At 43.7% G+C, this 16643-nt stretch overlaps 1 protein-coding gene across 2 annotated transcripts in view; it reads left to right on the top strand.

Moving 5' to 3' along the window:
* The window catches only part of FER1L6 (fer-1 like family member 6), a 129946-nt gene that overhangs the window by 99517 nt on the left and 13786 nt on the right, over window positions 1-16643 (top strand). For both annotated transcript variants that reach the window (XM_059672789.1, XM_059672788.1), the window contains 4 exons: window positions 1440-1567; window positions 5578-5748; window positions 8199-8359; window positions 15763-15905. In XM_059672789.1, coding sequence (XP_059528772.1) covers window positions 1440-1567; window positions 5578-5748; window positions 8199-8359; window positions 15763-15905 — 603 coding nt within the window. The remainder of the gene's footprint in view (window positions 1-1439; window positions 1568-5577; window positions 5749-8198; window positions 8360-15762; window positions 15906-16643) is intronic.

The raw sequence follows: 16643 nt of genomic DNA, 5'->3' as shown, positions 1-16643 counted from the left end.
ACCTGCAGATACAAATAAATCTATATCTATTTCCACTTGTCTACAGCTCCTCCCTGGTAGTTATTTAACAGAATCCTGCTTGATACATTACATATTGATCTCCTATTTTCTTTTCTTAGCTAGTAATACAACTTGGACATTTTCCCAGATCAGTATATACAGGCCTTTCTCATTCTTCTTAGTAGCCACCTAGCATTTTTCTGAATTAATGTTAGCACCCATTTATTCATCCATGCAACAAATATTAAGGAGACCGTATTCGAGATCCTGAAAATAATATAATGAGCAAGACCGCCAGTAGCCTTGCTCTCTTGGCAAGTACATACTAGCTGGAGATGGTGGGGCATTAAGAATGTATTAAATAGAAACAAAGGGTCAGGTAAATGAAATGAAAGTCAGAGATAACTGCGACGTGGATGATTAAAATTGGGCGATGTGATGAAGGGACCATTTTGGATTAAGCTTCCCCTTAAGTAATTGACATGCAGATTGTCTACAAATGTGGCTATTAAGCATGCTCTCATGAACTCCTTGAATATATAGCTCTGTGTGCTCATGCCATCCCATCTGTAGGATAGCGTCCTGACTACGGATTGTTTCTCACTCAGCTCTCATCTCTACAGTTTCTCCCTCTTTTCAGCATCATTCCTCACTAACCCCCTACCCCCACTTTCTCTTAGAAAATGTTTGCTGCCCTAGCTGGCTGGCTCTGTTGGTTGGAGCGTCATCCTGTACACCAAAAGGTTTTGGGTTCGATTCCCAGTCAGGGCACATACCTAGATTACTGGTTCGATCTCTAGTCAGGGCTCATATGGGAAGCAACCGATTGATTGATGTTTCTTTTCTCACATCGATGTGTGTTTTCTTTCTCTGTCTCTCTCTGAAAACCAGTAAAAACATATCCTTAGCTGAGGATTTTTTTTAAAAAAGTGTTGCTCGTGATGGTTTATTGCCCAGCTTCTCTGGAGCCAGACTCACTCTGAGAAACAGATCATTCATCAGCCAGTGCTAAATGCAAGACTGATGGGGTCATGGACTCAGAGCCCAATCCTTCTGGGCTCTGATTTGACAGATCTCAGACTGCCCAACCAGAACCAGAACTCAAATGCATGCCTCTGCCTCCTGGCCCAGCAAATTCCTCATGCCTCTGTGCCAAGCGCTGCTTTCCCCGGGCAGACAACTCCGGAGAATGCTGAGCTTCGGCAAAGCTGATAGCTCTTAACAGCAACATGGGGAGGCGAATGCAGTGGTTCTTAGCCTTGGCGGCACACTAGAGTCCTCTGGGGAGCTTCTAAAAAGCCCAAAGCCCAGAGCCAAGTAAATCAGAACACCTGGGGATGGGAGTGGGGCGTCTGTGTATTTTAAACTGCCCGGGGATCCCAGTGAGCAGCCAGTGGTGGGCACCTCTGGACCAAGGGCATGTCCTTTCTCGCCCCCAGGCATTTAATCTTAGCCCAGCCGATCCAGACGGCAAATCGGATCCCTACATTGTGGTCAAGCTTGGCAAAACGGAAATCAAGGACCGAGACAAATACATCCCCAAGCAGCTGAACCCAGTGTTTGGAAGGTCAGTGGCCATCTGGGTGGAGTCGCTCCTGCTGTGCGTCTGGGGGGGGCTGCTGTGTACACGGGTGTGTCTGAGTACGTGGTGGCAGGAGGTTAGATGTTAACTTCTGCTTTGTGGAGAAAGGCCAATTTCTTTAGTCCCTTCAGGTATAAGGTGGTACATGGTGATCCTCATGCCAACGGTTCTCCAATAATGATTTTCCTAGATCTTCATCTCTCCTAGATTCAGCCTCCTGCTTTTGGACAGGGAGGTATCCTTTTTGCAAACATGGCAACCAAAGGCCCAGAGAGGTTTAGAAACTCATTCAGGTTCACACAGCTCGAGCGGAGGAGAAGGGGCCACACCTTTGGTCTTGTCTCCTGCCAAAGGGATTTTCCCATCGTATCATTTTGCAGCTCATTTGAGGTGACCCCCAAAGTAAAAAGGTTGAACTGTGTCCCCCACCGTGCTCTGTTTTCCTGCAAAGTGTGTTGCATGTGTGCATGTTGGGTGGACCAGGCTTTCCCCCGTTCACAGAAACACCCCCCCCATTGGTCTGCTAACGGGTGTGCCACACATTCGTGTTCCCTGCTTGAGCTGGTGCACCTGATTGCTGTTAACTTTGGAGTCAAGCAGATGCGGGTTTCATTCTGCCACATACAGGCTGTGTAACTTTATGCAGGTGGCCTAACCTCTCTGATCCTGGTTTTCCTCATCTGTAAAGCAACAACAGTGACTTGACTCTCAGGCATCTTTAGGACAGTGGTTCTCAACCTTCTGGCCCTTTGAATACCGTTCCTCATGTTGTGACCCAACCATAAAATTATTTTCGTGGCTACTTCATAACTGTAATGTTGCTACTGTTATGAATCGTCATGTAAATATCTGATATGCAGGATGGTCTTAGGCGACCCCTGTGAAAGGGTCGTTTGACCACCAAAGGGGTCGCGACCCACAGGTTGAGAACCGCTGCTGTAGGAGATTAAATGTATAAAATCTCACTGTAGTCTATGCTAGCCCATAAGAGGTACTCAAAACACATACCTTTCCTCTCTCTCTCTCTCTCTCTTAATAATCATTTTATCAACAGATATATGTTAAATGTATTTAATTTCCTGGTTTCCTGAGTAACAGGAGTGTGGAGTGAAATCTCCATCAGCCTTATTTAAATTCACTTCCACATTTGCGATCTCTTCGGACCCTCTGACATTTGATGAGCGCCAAACCCTTATACTGTCCTGCTCCCGAGGAAATGAAATAAATGATTGTGCCTGCTCAGGTTTATGAGATGATTACAACGATGCCAGGGAAACGCACCCTCGCTTCCCTGATCCAGAGGTGACCTTTACCATTATCTGCCGTGTATGTAACCGGCACTTCATTTTGCCAAGTGCTTTGCAGTTACTGTTTGTTTGCCGCTCTCACCACAGCGCCCGGAATTAGACTGGCTGTGCTGCGCCCGCTGACGCTGTGGTGACAGTAGGAGGGGGTGATGCAATATTCTCTCCCGCCTGGGCATTGCCGGCTCTTCCAGAAGCCTCCACGTGCGGATGCTTTGTTAGAATGGTATTTAATGGTGACTCAGCGACAAAAGTTGCTGGCTCATTCCTGCAGTGTTCCAGCAGGGAGAGCGGCGGGCTCCTGGGCCTGACCTGGGTGGGGTCTGGGGACTCCGTCTTTGGGACCTCACCACTGAATGAGGATGCCACAGGCTCCACCCGTGATCCCTGGCACCTCGCCTGCTTTTCCTTACGGCCTCTGACATGAATTGATATGTTTGTGTGTTTATTGGTTGTCTCTTATCTCCCCACTGAAATGTAAGCTCCACTGAGCAGGGACTCGTTCTCACCTGTTCAATGCCACGTCCCCAGCACCCAGGACAGGGCAGGGCACAGAGCACATGCCCAGTGAGTACTAGTAGAAGGAATAAGTGAGTGAATGAATGATGAGCGAATGAATGAACCGATGGGTGGACAAACCTCCAGTTTCCGGTGGGATGTAATAGGGCCTGTCGCTGTGCATCAGCCTGAGTGGCACCTGTCTGCAGACTTCGGTGGCTTCTTGTTTTCTTAGTCACCACAGTGCCTGGCACATAGTGGATGTGTAATTACTGTCCCGTGAACAAAGGAATTAGCAAGAGAATAAATAACTGAGCAAAGAAACAGTGGAACATTGTTGCTCTGAAGCTCAGAGGTACTGAATGTTTCAAAGGCTCAGTTTTTACCCAGTTCACGGTGCATTTCTCAAACCACCATTGGACCTAGAGATGGTGAGACAGCCCCAGTGAAGAGCCAGGAGAGGTTAATCTGTGAGCACACGGCTCAGGGAGCTGGAACAGAGGCATTGAGTCGGCAAGGTTGCCAGGGGCAGTTAGCACTTAAGTCCTTTCCTGGTGGCAGCTAAGCTCAGACATGGGCAGCTGGAGGCTTCCTTGTGAGATGCCTCTAGAATCCATTACTGTTTGGATTCCAGGGAGGCAGTAGTATGTCTTTAGGTGGAAGATGCTAATTTCTTCCCCACACAGCCTGCCCCCGCTGCCTTAGTCAGTTACAGTCCCGGAAGCTTGGAGCTGGCTGCCTTTTTCTCTGGGGGAGGGTTAATTGGCTCAGGCTGTGCTGTGATTGCAGTTCCTGCCACACCGGAGAGTGAGAGTCAGGGCCACGTGGATCTGAGCATGCCGGCAGCAGCCCAGACAGGCCCGCGGGCACGTGGGAAATAATGGGTCCTCATTCTCCCTTCCTCCCACCTCCTCCCTGTCCCTTGCTCCCAGGCCACCCCACCTTGCCCCGAGAACAGTAGAGAAACATTGGTGTGTCTTGATTTGGCTTTCAGGAAGACATTTCCCTAAAATGCAGGGTTTAATTCTTAGCTTCTCTAATGCTCAGTCGCATGGATAATGCGTTGTCCCAGTAAGTCCAACAGCAGGATGGACTCTAACACCTTGCACTGGCGTGGCATCCAGGAAAGAGCCAGAACGAGGAGTCAGAAAACTGGCACTTCTGTGAGTTGGGCCTGACTTATGCCCCTGGCCAAGTCACTTGTGTTCTCTGGATTGTAACGTCCTCATCTATAAAGTGAAGGGATTGGATATGGTGACCCCTGAGGTCCCTGGCAGCTCAGGGAAACACTGCTGCCTACTCCTGCAGGGGCATGCAGGCTGCAACAGCGCGGAGATGAGGACGGCGGGTCTCTGTTCTCAGGGCTCAGACTCTGTAGAGACGGCTTTCCAGCCCTGCCCTAGTCTTTAGGGCAGTGGTTCTCAACCTTGGCTGCACATTAGAATCACCTGGGAATCTTTGTAAAATCCTGATTTCTGGGCCTCATCCTCCAGAAATTCTGTTTCTTTGTTATGGGGTGGGACCACAACATTAGTAACAAAGAAACAGAATTTCCGGAGGATGAGACCCAGAAATCAGGACTTTAAAAAGATTCCCAAGTGATTCTAATGTGCAGCCAAGGTTGAGAATGACTGCTTTAGGGTTTATCCATCTTGTATAGGGCTCTCATTTCAAATAAGCACAGCTGTACTCCCCGATGAAGTAAAAGTGGGCGGGAATGGGAATGGCAGTCTATTGGGCGCCAGTTCAATGCCTAGAAGTAAAATGTGCACTTTGTAAAAACAGCATTTAACCACCTCGCTGTCTTATAGAGAAGACGTTTATCTCCATTTACACATAAGGAGACTAAGCAGGATGAAGAAACTTTCCCATGTTTTACAGTCGGGAAGGTACTGATTCAAAACCAAGGCTAGAAATCAGTTTGAGACCAAACCCAAGGATTTCCCTCTCCATCTAGCTGCCCCCCTAGTTAAAGACGGAAACGGATGGCCCATGAATGAGGAGATTAATGGCTACTGAAAAGTGACAACAGAATTGGAAATTGTTGTGTCTTAGTGAAAAATTAAACCACAGAAATATCTCCTGAGTGTTTAGTGCGTTCATGCGGACTGCAGGCTCCTTCGCTAAATGCGAAGCTGGGAAATGTCCCCTGTCGCCAAGTGTTGACTCCCAAAGCCTCTGCTTGGACCACAGGTCATTTGAGATCCAGGCCACGTTCCCAAAGGAGTCTCTGCTCTCCGTCCTGATCTACGACCATGACATGATCGGGACAGATGACCTCATTGGCGAGACCAGGATCGACCTGGAGAACCGCTTTTACAGCAAACACCGAGCCATCTGCGGCCTGCAGAGCCAGTACGAGATGTAAGTGCTTTCCCCGCAGAAACACTGCTGGCCTCCCGAGGTCCCGAGGCTGTGGGCTCAGATCGCCTGCTCCGGGAAGGCCAGCCGAGGCTGAGCATCTCAAACGGGCTCCCGTCAGCGGGGCGGGATTGAGGAAAATGCTCGCTGCCCTGGAAGGGGGTTGGGTGGGGAGGCAGCGCTGATGTAGGGCCCAGGGAAGGCCCTTCAGGAGCCAGGAGCTGAACTGCATGTGTTCAGTCAATCCGCTGGGCCTGATGGGCAGAGTTCCATGAAGGGGAGTGATGCCAGAAGAATGATTATTATAACACAAATGCCAACACCCCAGTTAATTATAACTAACACCTGTGACATACCAAGCACTTTCCATAGAGTATTTCAGTCGATTCTCTCAAAACCCAGTGAGCCGTTATCCCCAACTTAAAAATGGAGCAAGTGTGGGCCCAGCTCTCACTCTTTACAAAGATTTTGAATCCTGCTTAATTTGAAAGTATAGACTACCAGCTTTATTTAAAAAAAATGTAGCTGATATCTTAAAAAATTAGAATCTTACAATTACAAGTTTCAGCTAGGAAGAAAGACGTCCATTAGATTTTTATGGTATACTTTTACAAATGTTTTTATGAATATAAAATAATATGTTCATTGCAGAAAATTTAGGAAATACAGAAAGTACAAAATAATGCTCAAATTATTCCATCCAGAGATAATTTATGTAAAGAAATTTTACGTATTTCCTTTTAGTATTTTTTTATGCTATTTCCCCCCAAAGTTAGATTTATATTCTCTGTACAGTTTTGTAAATCACTTGTCTCACTAAGCCTTATAAGCATTCTATAATATCATTAACATCCTTCAACATAATTATTTTACTAACTCTGTGGTGTTCCATCATATGAATTTATTATAACATGATATGACCAGTTTGCCTTTGTGAACTTTAGGACATTTACATTTTTCTTCTTTATTCCACTAGAAATATTGTTGCTATAAGCATACAAAAGCCATTGCACAGCCCTCTGACAATTCGCTCGGCATTCATCTGCAGATATGGATTATTCCATTGAAATTAGTATAGATGTCCAAATGGGTCTGTAGGAGGGCTGTCCCCATTTAGATGCACATGAACAGAGTCTGTGTGCTTGTTCCCTTCATGGCATGATTTCGGGCACGTGTCTACGGCTGGCCTGCTCTGCTCTGAGCCCAGGAAGCCAGTTCAGTGTTGGCACCCCAGTGACTGTATAAGCCTCCAAGGTATTCTCATCACCCTCAAGTACAGGAGAGGGTACCATTCAGAACGTGATTAGCTGTTCTTACTCCAAAGTCGGGGCCGGAAGCCACAGGCCAGCGTGGTGCATCCTTCGTTCTGAAGAATTTCCAGACAGAGGAACTACCTACGAGCAAAATAGTCTAATCAGCGAGCTTATAGCCTTTGTTCGCTGAAAAGGTTTTAGAATAAGACAAGAGCACCTGTGTCTGGGGAGGCCTGTGTGTGGCTCTGGCCTTGGTTTGGATGGTCACTCCAGGGCCCTCATATCTCTGGCACCATGTAGGACAACAGCTTTGTAGCCATGTTTTGATTGATTTAAATGCTTAGACAAGTTAAGTTCTGTTGAATCCTGGGTCCCAATGTGCAGAGAAATCCAAGCTCATCTTAGTCATGGCTCTTAGAGAGCAGTTCATTGCCAGTTAATAACTTTTAAACAAACAGCTCTTTTTAAGGGATGAAAGGGTTGGACAGATTTAGAAACTCAGCACCAGGAAAATCACTGGTTAGAGAAACAACACGCATAGACTTTCTGTCTATGTCATGAGTCTACAGTATGATTTGGGGGAGGCGGGAGCAGAGGGGAGGAAAGAAGCAGAGAAACTGAAAGAATGAGCTAGGCTTTTCTCTAAGAATAAATAGCAGCCAAATGGCTATTCTGTTAGAAGCAGAACAAAAACAGCCTGCAAAGAAATCCGTGGAGACAGCAGGTTGGTGATTGCCAAAGGCGGGAGCAGGGAGGAACGAGGAGGAACTGCTTAATGGGCACAGGGTTCTCTTGGGGTGATGGAAATTTTTTGGAACCGGATAGAGATAGTGGTTGCACAACACTGTGCATGTTCTAAATGCCACTGAAGTTGGTCAACCTTATAATGGTTAATTTTATGTTATGTGAATCTCGCTTCAAAATTTTTAAGGTACATTTCTTTAAAAATAATAAACAACTTACAAAAGATTTTTATGTCAAGCTATTCAGCAGTCCTGCTTTTCATGCAAGCATCATATTCAGAGGTTTGGACCAGAAAAGAGAGAAAGCAAAACAAAAACCGCTAGCCCAAGTGTATAGAATGGCAAGTCGAATCTGAAGGAAACCACAGGGATCTTAGGGGGCCCTTTGAATAGGGACATCGGGTGTGTCCTTCCGGGGAAGCCGGGCCTCCCCTCTCTGTCCTCCTCCACTTTGCAGAGAAGGATACAACGCCTGGAGAGACACGTCCAAGCCCACGGAAATCCTCGCCAAGCTCTGCAAGGACAACAAGCTGGATGGGCCCTACTTCCATCCCGGGAAAATACAGATCGGAAGCCAGGTCTTTTCTGGAAAAACAGTCTTCACTGAAGAGGACTCGGGTAACTTCCCCCAACGCAGCCCCCTGACTTTGCTGTTTTGAAAAGCCTGCTTCTGGTGGTGGTGGTGGCCGGGGACAGTGGTCATCTATTGTAAAAGTGATGCATGCTCGTGGGAGAAAATGTGGAAAAGTAAAGAGGATAATGCAAATCACTTATAATCCCCAAATCAGAGATAAGCTTGTTGCACGCTGGTCTATTTCCTTACAGTTTGTGTGCATGTGTGTGTGCGTGCTATATATCACATTTTTATAGAATTATAAATGTCATGTCGTTTTGTATCCTGTCTTTTCTGTTTCAAATAGATCATGACAATTCTCCCTTGCGCTTTGAAATGATCACTGATAATATTCATTGTTATGGTTTTGCCGTTTATTTACATTGTGTCCACTTTCTGCAGTGACAATGCTACCATGCACTTCCTCATACCTACTTTTGCACATTTCTGATGTTTCTAGAGATCACATAAGTAGAACTGATGTGGCAGAAGGTAGGCAATGACCTGAAAAAGAATGTTATATACAGTAAATCCTTGGTCACAACCAAATTTACCCCCATAAATGTTATGCCAACAACTCTCTGCTTTCAACACTACAAGGGAGATTTTCCATAGGAATATCGTGGCACCTACCAGGAAGGTCCCAGGGAGGTTTTCATAAACTTAGGATGAGAAGAAAAGTCAGCTTTACTTTAACGACACAGAACAATTCTTGTACTGTCACCCTGTCTGTTTGGTGCATCTGCCAATGCCAAGAACCCAATTAAGGACATGCCTCAGGGTGTTTGACACTGCTGTGTTGATCCCACAAACTGATGTCAGGATTTCTCTTTACCATGTTGTTTTGACCCCGGGAACTTCTTGAAGGTCCTTAAATGCGGAATTAATTAACGTTTGGATAGTGTATTTATGACATATTGATTAATTTATGTTGACGAACATTCTCTTTCACACTATGCTTTATTTAGTTTCTTGGTCAGTATCCTGTATTTCATGATTAAACAATTTTTTGCCTCCAAAAATCTAAAATTATGTTCAAGATCAGTTCTTGGTGGATTAAGCTTCATGACAAAGATTTAGTCCATTGATTGCTTGTTTGTCCTTATCAACTTTTACTAATTATAATTACTACTATTGGGAGATTTATTTTGTGCCCCCCACTTTTTTTTTTTTTATTGCTTAAAGTATTACAAAGGGTATTACATATGTATCCATTTTATCCCCCCGCCCTAGACAGTCCCCTAGCCTCCCCTATCACCCAGTGTCTTATGTCCATTGGTTATGCTTATATGCATGCATACAAGTCCTTTAGTTGATCTCTTACCCCCCTACCTCCTGCCCCCCAACCCTCCCCGGCCTTCCCGCTGCAGCTCGGCAATCTGTTTGAGGCAGCTCTGCCTCTGTATCTATTATTGTTCAAAAGTTTATAATGGTCTCTATTGTCCACGAATGAGTGAGATCATGTGGTATTTTTCCTTTATTGACTGGCTTATTTCACTTAGCATAATGCTCTCCAGTTCCATCCATGACGTTGCAAATGGTAAGAGTTCCTTCCTTTTTACAGCAGCATAGTATTCCATCGTGTAGATGTACCACAGTTTTCTAATCCATTCATCTACTGATGGGCACTTAGGCTGTTTCCAGATCTTAGCTATGGTGAATTGTGCTGCTATGAACATAGGGGTGCATATATCCTTTCTGATTGGTGTTTCTGGTTTCTTGGGATATATTCCTAGAAGTGGGATCACAGGGTCAAATGGGAGTTCCATTTTCAGTTTTTTAAGGAAACTCCATACTGTCTTCCATAGTGGCTGGACCAGTCTGCATTCCCACCAGCAGTGCACAAGTGTTCCTTTTTCTCCACATCCTCTCCAGCACTTGTCGTTTGTTGATTTGTTGATGATAGCCAGTCTGACAGGTGTGAGATGGTACCTCATTGCTGTTTTGATTTGCATCTCTCGGATGATTAGTGACTTTGAGCATGTTTTCATATGTCTCTTGGCTTTCTGAATGTCCTCTTTTGAAAGGTGTCTATTTAGGTCCTTTGCCCATTTTTTGATTGGATTGTTTATCTTTCTTTTGTTAAGTTGTATGAGTTCCCTATAAATTTTGGAGATTAGGCCCTTATCAGATATGTCATTGGCAAATATGTTTTCCCACACAGTGGGTTTTCTCGTTGTTTTGTTGATGGTTTCTTTTGCTGTGCAGAAGCTTTTTATTTTGATGTAGTCCCATTTGTTCATTTTTTCTTTAGTTTCAAGTGCCCTAGGAGCTGTATCAGTGAAGAAATTGCTTCGGCATATGTCTGAGATTTTTTTGCCTTTGGATTCTTCTAGAATTTTTATGGTATCCTGTCGTACATTTAAGTCCTTTATCCATTTTGAGTTTATTTTTGTGTATGGTGTAAGTTGGTGGTCTAGTTTCATTTTCTTGCATATATCTGTCCAATTTTCCCAACACCATTTATTGAAGAGACTATCTTGGCTCCATTGTATGTTCTTGCCTCCTTTGTCAAATATTAATTGAGCATATTGGTTCGGGCCGATTTCTGGGCTCTCTATTCTATTCCATTGATCTATATGCCTATTCTTGTGCCAGTACCAGGCAGTTTTGAGAACAGTGGCTTTGTAATACAACTTGATATCTGGTATTGAGATCCCACCTACTTTGTTCTTTTTCAGGATTGCTGCAGCTATTCGGGGTCTTTTTTTATTCCAGATGAATTTTTGGAAAGTTCGTTCTAGATCTCTGAAGTATGCTGTTGGTACTTTAATGGGAAGTGCGTTGAATTTATAGATTGTTTTGGGTAGTATGGACATTTTGATGATGTTGATTCTACCAATCCATGAACACGGTATGTTCTTCCATCTGTTTATGTCTTCCTCTATGTCTTTTTTCAACGTCCTGTAGTTTTCTGAGTAGAGGTCTTTTACCTCTTTAGTTAAGTTTATTCCTAGGTAGCTTAGTTTTTTCGGTGCAATGGTAAACGGGATTGTTTTTATAATCTCTCTTTCTGAAAGTTCACTATTGGTGTATAGAAATGCCTCAGATTTCTTGGGGTTAATTTTGTATCCTGCTACATTGCCAAATTCATGTATTAAGTCTAGTAGCTTTTTGATGGAATCTCTAGGGTTTTGTATGTATAATATCATGTCGTCTGCAAATAAGGACAGTTTTACTTCCTCTTTTCCAATTTGGATGCCTTTTATTTCTTCTTCTTGCCGAATTGCAATGGCTAACACTTCCAGTACTATGTTGAACAGGAGTGGTGAGAGGGGGCATCCCTGTCTTGTTCCCGTTCTTAGGGGAAATGGTGTTAGTTTTTGTCCATTGAGTATGATGTTGGCTGTGGGCCTGTCATATATGGCTTTTATTATGTTGAGGTATGATCCTTCTACTCCCACCTTGCTGAGAGTTTTTATCAAAAATGGGTGTTGAATTTTGTCAAATGCTTTTTCTGCATCAATTGATATGACCATGTGGTTTTTTTCTTTCAATTTGTTTATGTGATGTATCACGTTTATTGATTTGCGGATATTGTACCATCCTTGCATCCCTGGGATAAATCCTACTTGGTCATGGTGTATGATCTTTCTGATGTACTGCTGGATCCGATTTGCTAAGATTTTGTTGAGGATTTTGGCATCTATGTTCATGAGGGATATTGGCCTGTAATTCTCTTTCATTGTGTTGTCTTTACCTGGTTTTGGTATTAGGGTGATGCTGGCTTCATAGAATGAGCTTGGAAGTGTTCCTTCCTCTTGAATTTTTTGTAGTAGTCTGAGGAGGATAGGTTTTAGTTCTTCCTTGAATGTTTGGTAAAACTCCCCTGTGAAGCCGTCTGGTCCTGGGCTTTTGTTTGATGGAAGCTTTTTGATGACTGCTTCAATTTCTTCCATAGTTATTGGCCTGTTGAGATTTTTAGATTCTTCCTGATTGAGTTTTGGAATGCTGTATTTTTCTAGGAATTTGTCCATTTCCTCCAGGTTGTCTAGTTTGTTGGAGTAAAGCTGTCCATAGTATTTTTTAACAATCATTTGTATTTCTGTGGGGTCTGTTGTTATTTCGCCTCTATCGTTTCTGATTTTATTTATTTGGGTCCTCTCTCTCTGCTTCTTGGTGAGTCTGGCTAGAGGTTTATCAATCTTGTTTATCCTTTCAAAGAACCAGCTCTTGGTTTCATTGATTTTCTGTATTGTTTTTTTGGTCTCTATGTCATTTATTTCTGCTCTAATCTTTATTATCTCCTTCCTTCTGCTCACTCTGGGGTTTTCTTGTTGCTCTCTTTCTAATTCTTTGAGTTGTAGAGTTAGATGATTTACTACCATTTTTTCTTGTTTTTTGAGATAGGCCTGTAGAGCTATAAACTTCCCTCTCAGGACTGCTTTCAATGTGTCCCATAGGTTTTGGATTGTTGTGTTTTCATTGTCATTAGTTTCCAGGATGTTTTTAATTTCTTCTTTGATCTCATTGGTAACCCAATCGATATTTAATAGCATGCTATTCAGCTTCCAGGTGTTTGAGTATTTTGGGTTGTTTTTATTGTAGTTTATTTCTAATATTATGCCATCGTGGTCTGCGAAGACGCTTTTTATGATTTCAATCTTCTTGAATTTGGGGATACTTTGCTTGTGACCCAATATGTGGTCTATTTTTGAATATGTCCCATGAGCACCTGAGAAGAACGTATATTCTCTGGCTTTGGGGTGAAGTGTTCTGAAGATGTCTATTAAGTCCATCTGATCTAGTGAGTCATTTAGGATTGCTGTATCTTTGCTGATTGTTTGTCTATAGTACTTATCCAGTGCTGTCAATGGTGTATTAAAGTCCCCTACTATGATTGTATTGTTGTCGATCTCTCCTTTGATATTTTCCAGGAGTTTTTTTATGAATTTGGGTGCTCCTACATTGGGTGCATATATGTTTACCAGGGTTATATCTTCTTGTTGTATTGATCCCTTTAGTATTATGAAGTGGCCTTCCTTATCTCTTGTTAAGGCCTTCACTTTGAGGTCTATTTTGTCCGATATAAGTATTGCTACCCCAGCTTTCTTTTCCTTTCCATTTGCCTGAAAGATATTTTTCCATCCTTTCACTTTCAGTCTGTGTGAGTCCCTTCTAATGAGGTGGGTTTCTTGTAGACAGCAGATGTATGGGTCATGTTTTTTTATCCATTCAGCCACTCGATGTCTTTTGGTTGGAGCATTTAGTCCGTTTACGTTTAAAGTTATTATTGAAAGGTACTTGTTTGTAGCCATTTCTTTTTGTGTGTGTGTGTGGCTGTTTTCTTTCTGAGCTTTTTATTTCTTCTTTTTATACCAGTCCCTTTAGCATTCCTTGCATTGCTGGCTTGGTGGTGACAAACTCCCTTAGTCTTTTTTTGTCTGTGAAGCTTCTTATTTCCCCTTCAAGTTTGAATGATAGCCTTGCTGGATAGAGTATTCTTGGATTCAGTCCTTTGCTTTGCATCACTTTGTAAATTTCAGTCCATTCTTTTCTGGCCTGATGTGTTTCTGTTGAGAAGTCATTTGACAATCTAATGGGAGATCCCTTGTATGTAACTTTCCGTCTCTCTCTTGCAGCCTGTAAGATTCTCTCTTTGTCCTGAACATTTGCCATGGTGATTATGATGTGTCTTGGTGTGGGTCTTTTCGGGTTCACCTTGTTTGGGACTCTCTGGGCTTGTGTGACTTTTTTCTTCCCCACCTCAGGAAAGTTTTCTGATATTATTTCTTCGAGTAGGTTTTCTAATCCTTGTTCATCCTTCTGTTGTTCTGGTACTCCTATTATTCGTATGTTGTTTCGTTTCATGTTGTCCCAAAGCTCCCTTAGGCTCTCCTCCTGTCTTTTAATTTTTTTCTCCAATTGCAGTACATTTTGGGTGTGTTTTGCTTCCTTGTCTTCTAATTCACTTATTCGGTCCTCCGCTTCTCCTAGTCTACTGTTGATACTTTCAATGGAGTTTTTCATTGCAGCTATATCACTCTTCATTTCTTCTTGGGTCTTACTTAGGTTGTTGATTTTTTCATCTGTTTCTTCTAGCTTCTTCCATATGTTATCGATTTTTTCATCTGTTTCTTCTAGCTTCTTCCATATGTTATCGATTTTTTCATCTGTTTCTTCTTGCTTCTTGCAGAGGTTGTCGATTTTTTCCTCCATCCGGTTTATGCACTCTAGGATCCTTATTCTGAATTCTTTATCTGTCATGTTGCATGCCTCTGTATTACTTAGCTGCTTTTCTGGAGAGTCCTCCTTCTCTTTCCTTTGGGGGTTTCTTTGTCTACCCATGTTTGATCTCACTGACATATCTAGACGTTGAGTTGTTCAGTGGTTGCTCCCTTGGTGGCAGTGACTCCTTGGTCTGTGGTTGCTCTTCGGGCGGTTGTGGTAGCAGCTGCTCTTCAGTTGGCAGCAGCTCCTCTGGTGGGTGCTGTTCACAGCTGTGGTGGCTCTTCCGGCTGGTGGGGCGAGGTTTCACGTACAGCTGCTGTTCCTCAGCAGAGGATGAGGTGCTCAGGAGGTTGCTGTTGCTTGGATCTGCTCGGCGCGGACCCAGGCGACCGCCACCAGCGCGAGCGCGAGCGCGAGCCAGCGAGTCCACATCATGGTCCCGTCCCGGTCTCCGGAGGCGCGGGGCAGGGCGGCTGCAGCGAGGTCTAGGTGGGAGCTCTGCCGATCGCCAGCCTCGAAGGAAAACTGTGCCCCCCACTTTTATGGAAAAAAAAAAAAAGCTCAATTTCCTATGTCAACTGTAGCCATTCCAGTCTTTGTCAAGAAGTTTTGATCCTTTCAACCGTTGTTGCCATATAATGTTTGCAAATAATGTTTCTGCCAGTAGTTGTTATCATGAGTTACCTTCTTTGGTAAATGATGGATCAAAGAACCTTTTCTCCGAGCTGGAGATGGTAGGAGGGAAATCCCAAGCAATAACGAGGAAACACAGAGAACGTCCATGAACATAGATTGTGCCCATTTCCCCACCTTGTTCGGGTCATGCTGAGCCCCGGGCCCTCTCACACTGTGGTGTTAGCAAACAGCTTTGTATCTCCAAGAAACATATCCTCTCCAGAACCTTGAAGCCCTGCTAGTGATTTATAGACTCTGCAGAAATCTGATTCAAGGAGACCTATATTCCAAGACCCCTGACTGTTCTCTGGGTCTGCTTACCAAACCACCTCATGTCTCATTCTCTACACTTCCAATATCCTTCCCCTTCCTACCTCACTACCCCCACCTCTTTCCATTCTCTCGTTGTTCCTTTTCTCTTTTGCTGGCTTTTCTTGTGTCTCAATATATTTTTTTTAAAAAAAACTTTAAGTGTGTTTAAAATGCATCTGACAGCCCATCGCTGTCCCCATATAGGAACACACAGCTGACAAATCTCTTTGTTTTTTTTTCTTCCACGCAGATGAGACGGTGGAGTCTTACGAGCACTTGGCCCTCAAAGTTTTACACTCTTGGAATGATATCCCAGAGGTTGGGTGTAGGCTGGTTCCTGAGCACATAGAAACCCGTCCGCTGTACCACAAGGATAAGCCAGGGATGGAGCAGGTAGTGGCCAAGACAGATCTGGCCCCCATACAAGTGTATGTGACTTTCCCCTAAAAGTTAATCTTGTGTGCCCTAGAATAATGGTTCTCAAAGAGGGACCATTGTGACACACACACTGCCCTGCCCTAGGACATTTAGCAATGTCTGGAAATATTTTTGGTTCCCCCAAGGGAGTGGAGATGCTACTGACATCTAGGGGGCAGAGGACAGGATTCTATTAAACATCCTACACTGCACAGGACAACTTCTCACAACAAAGAACCAATCATTCAGCCCAAAATGTCAGTAATGTCAAGGTTGAGAAACTCTGCCCTGGAGTCAGTGTTGGACTCGGTGCTTTTTCCTTTTTATGAATGAGCTGCCAAACTCTTTTGGAAGAATTCTGACATTTGAGAAACTTCAAAACAGATTGGATATGTTTAGGCCTCTTGCTGAAAGTTCTATCAGTAGGCGCATAGCCCACTAGTTTTCCCAGAGAAGCAATAGATGGTGGCTTACCTTGAAGAACTAGTAAGAAGAAACTGGATGGGAAAAAAATAACTAGAAATCCAGGTTAGGGCTTAGAAGGGAAGAGAAGATAAATGTAATTAAGAGCCTTCTATGTACTAGGTCCCTTACATAAATGATCTCACATAATTGAGATGATCATAGAATTGTTTATCCAAACTGTGGCCATTTTGAGAGTGGAAGAGGTCACTATTATATGAGCTCAACTGGTGCTCAGTGTTTGAGCATTGA

The sequence above is a fragment of the Myotis daubentonii genome, chromosome 17 (assembly GCF_963259705.1).
Source record: "Myotis daubentonii chromosome 17, mMyoDau2.1, whole genome shotgun sequence".
In the NCBI taxonomy this organism is placed as follows: domain Eukaryota; kingdom Metazoa; phylum Chordata; class Mammalia; order Chiroptera; family Vespertilionidae; genus Myotis; species Myotis daubentonii.
This window is presented reverse-complemented; position numbering and strand designations above follow the sequence as displayed.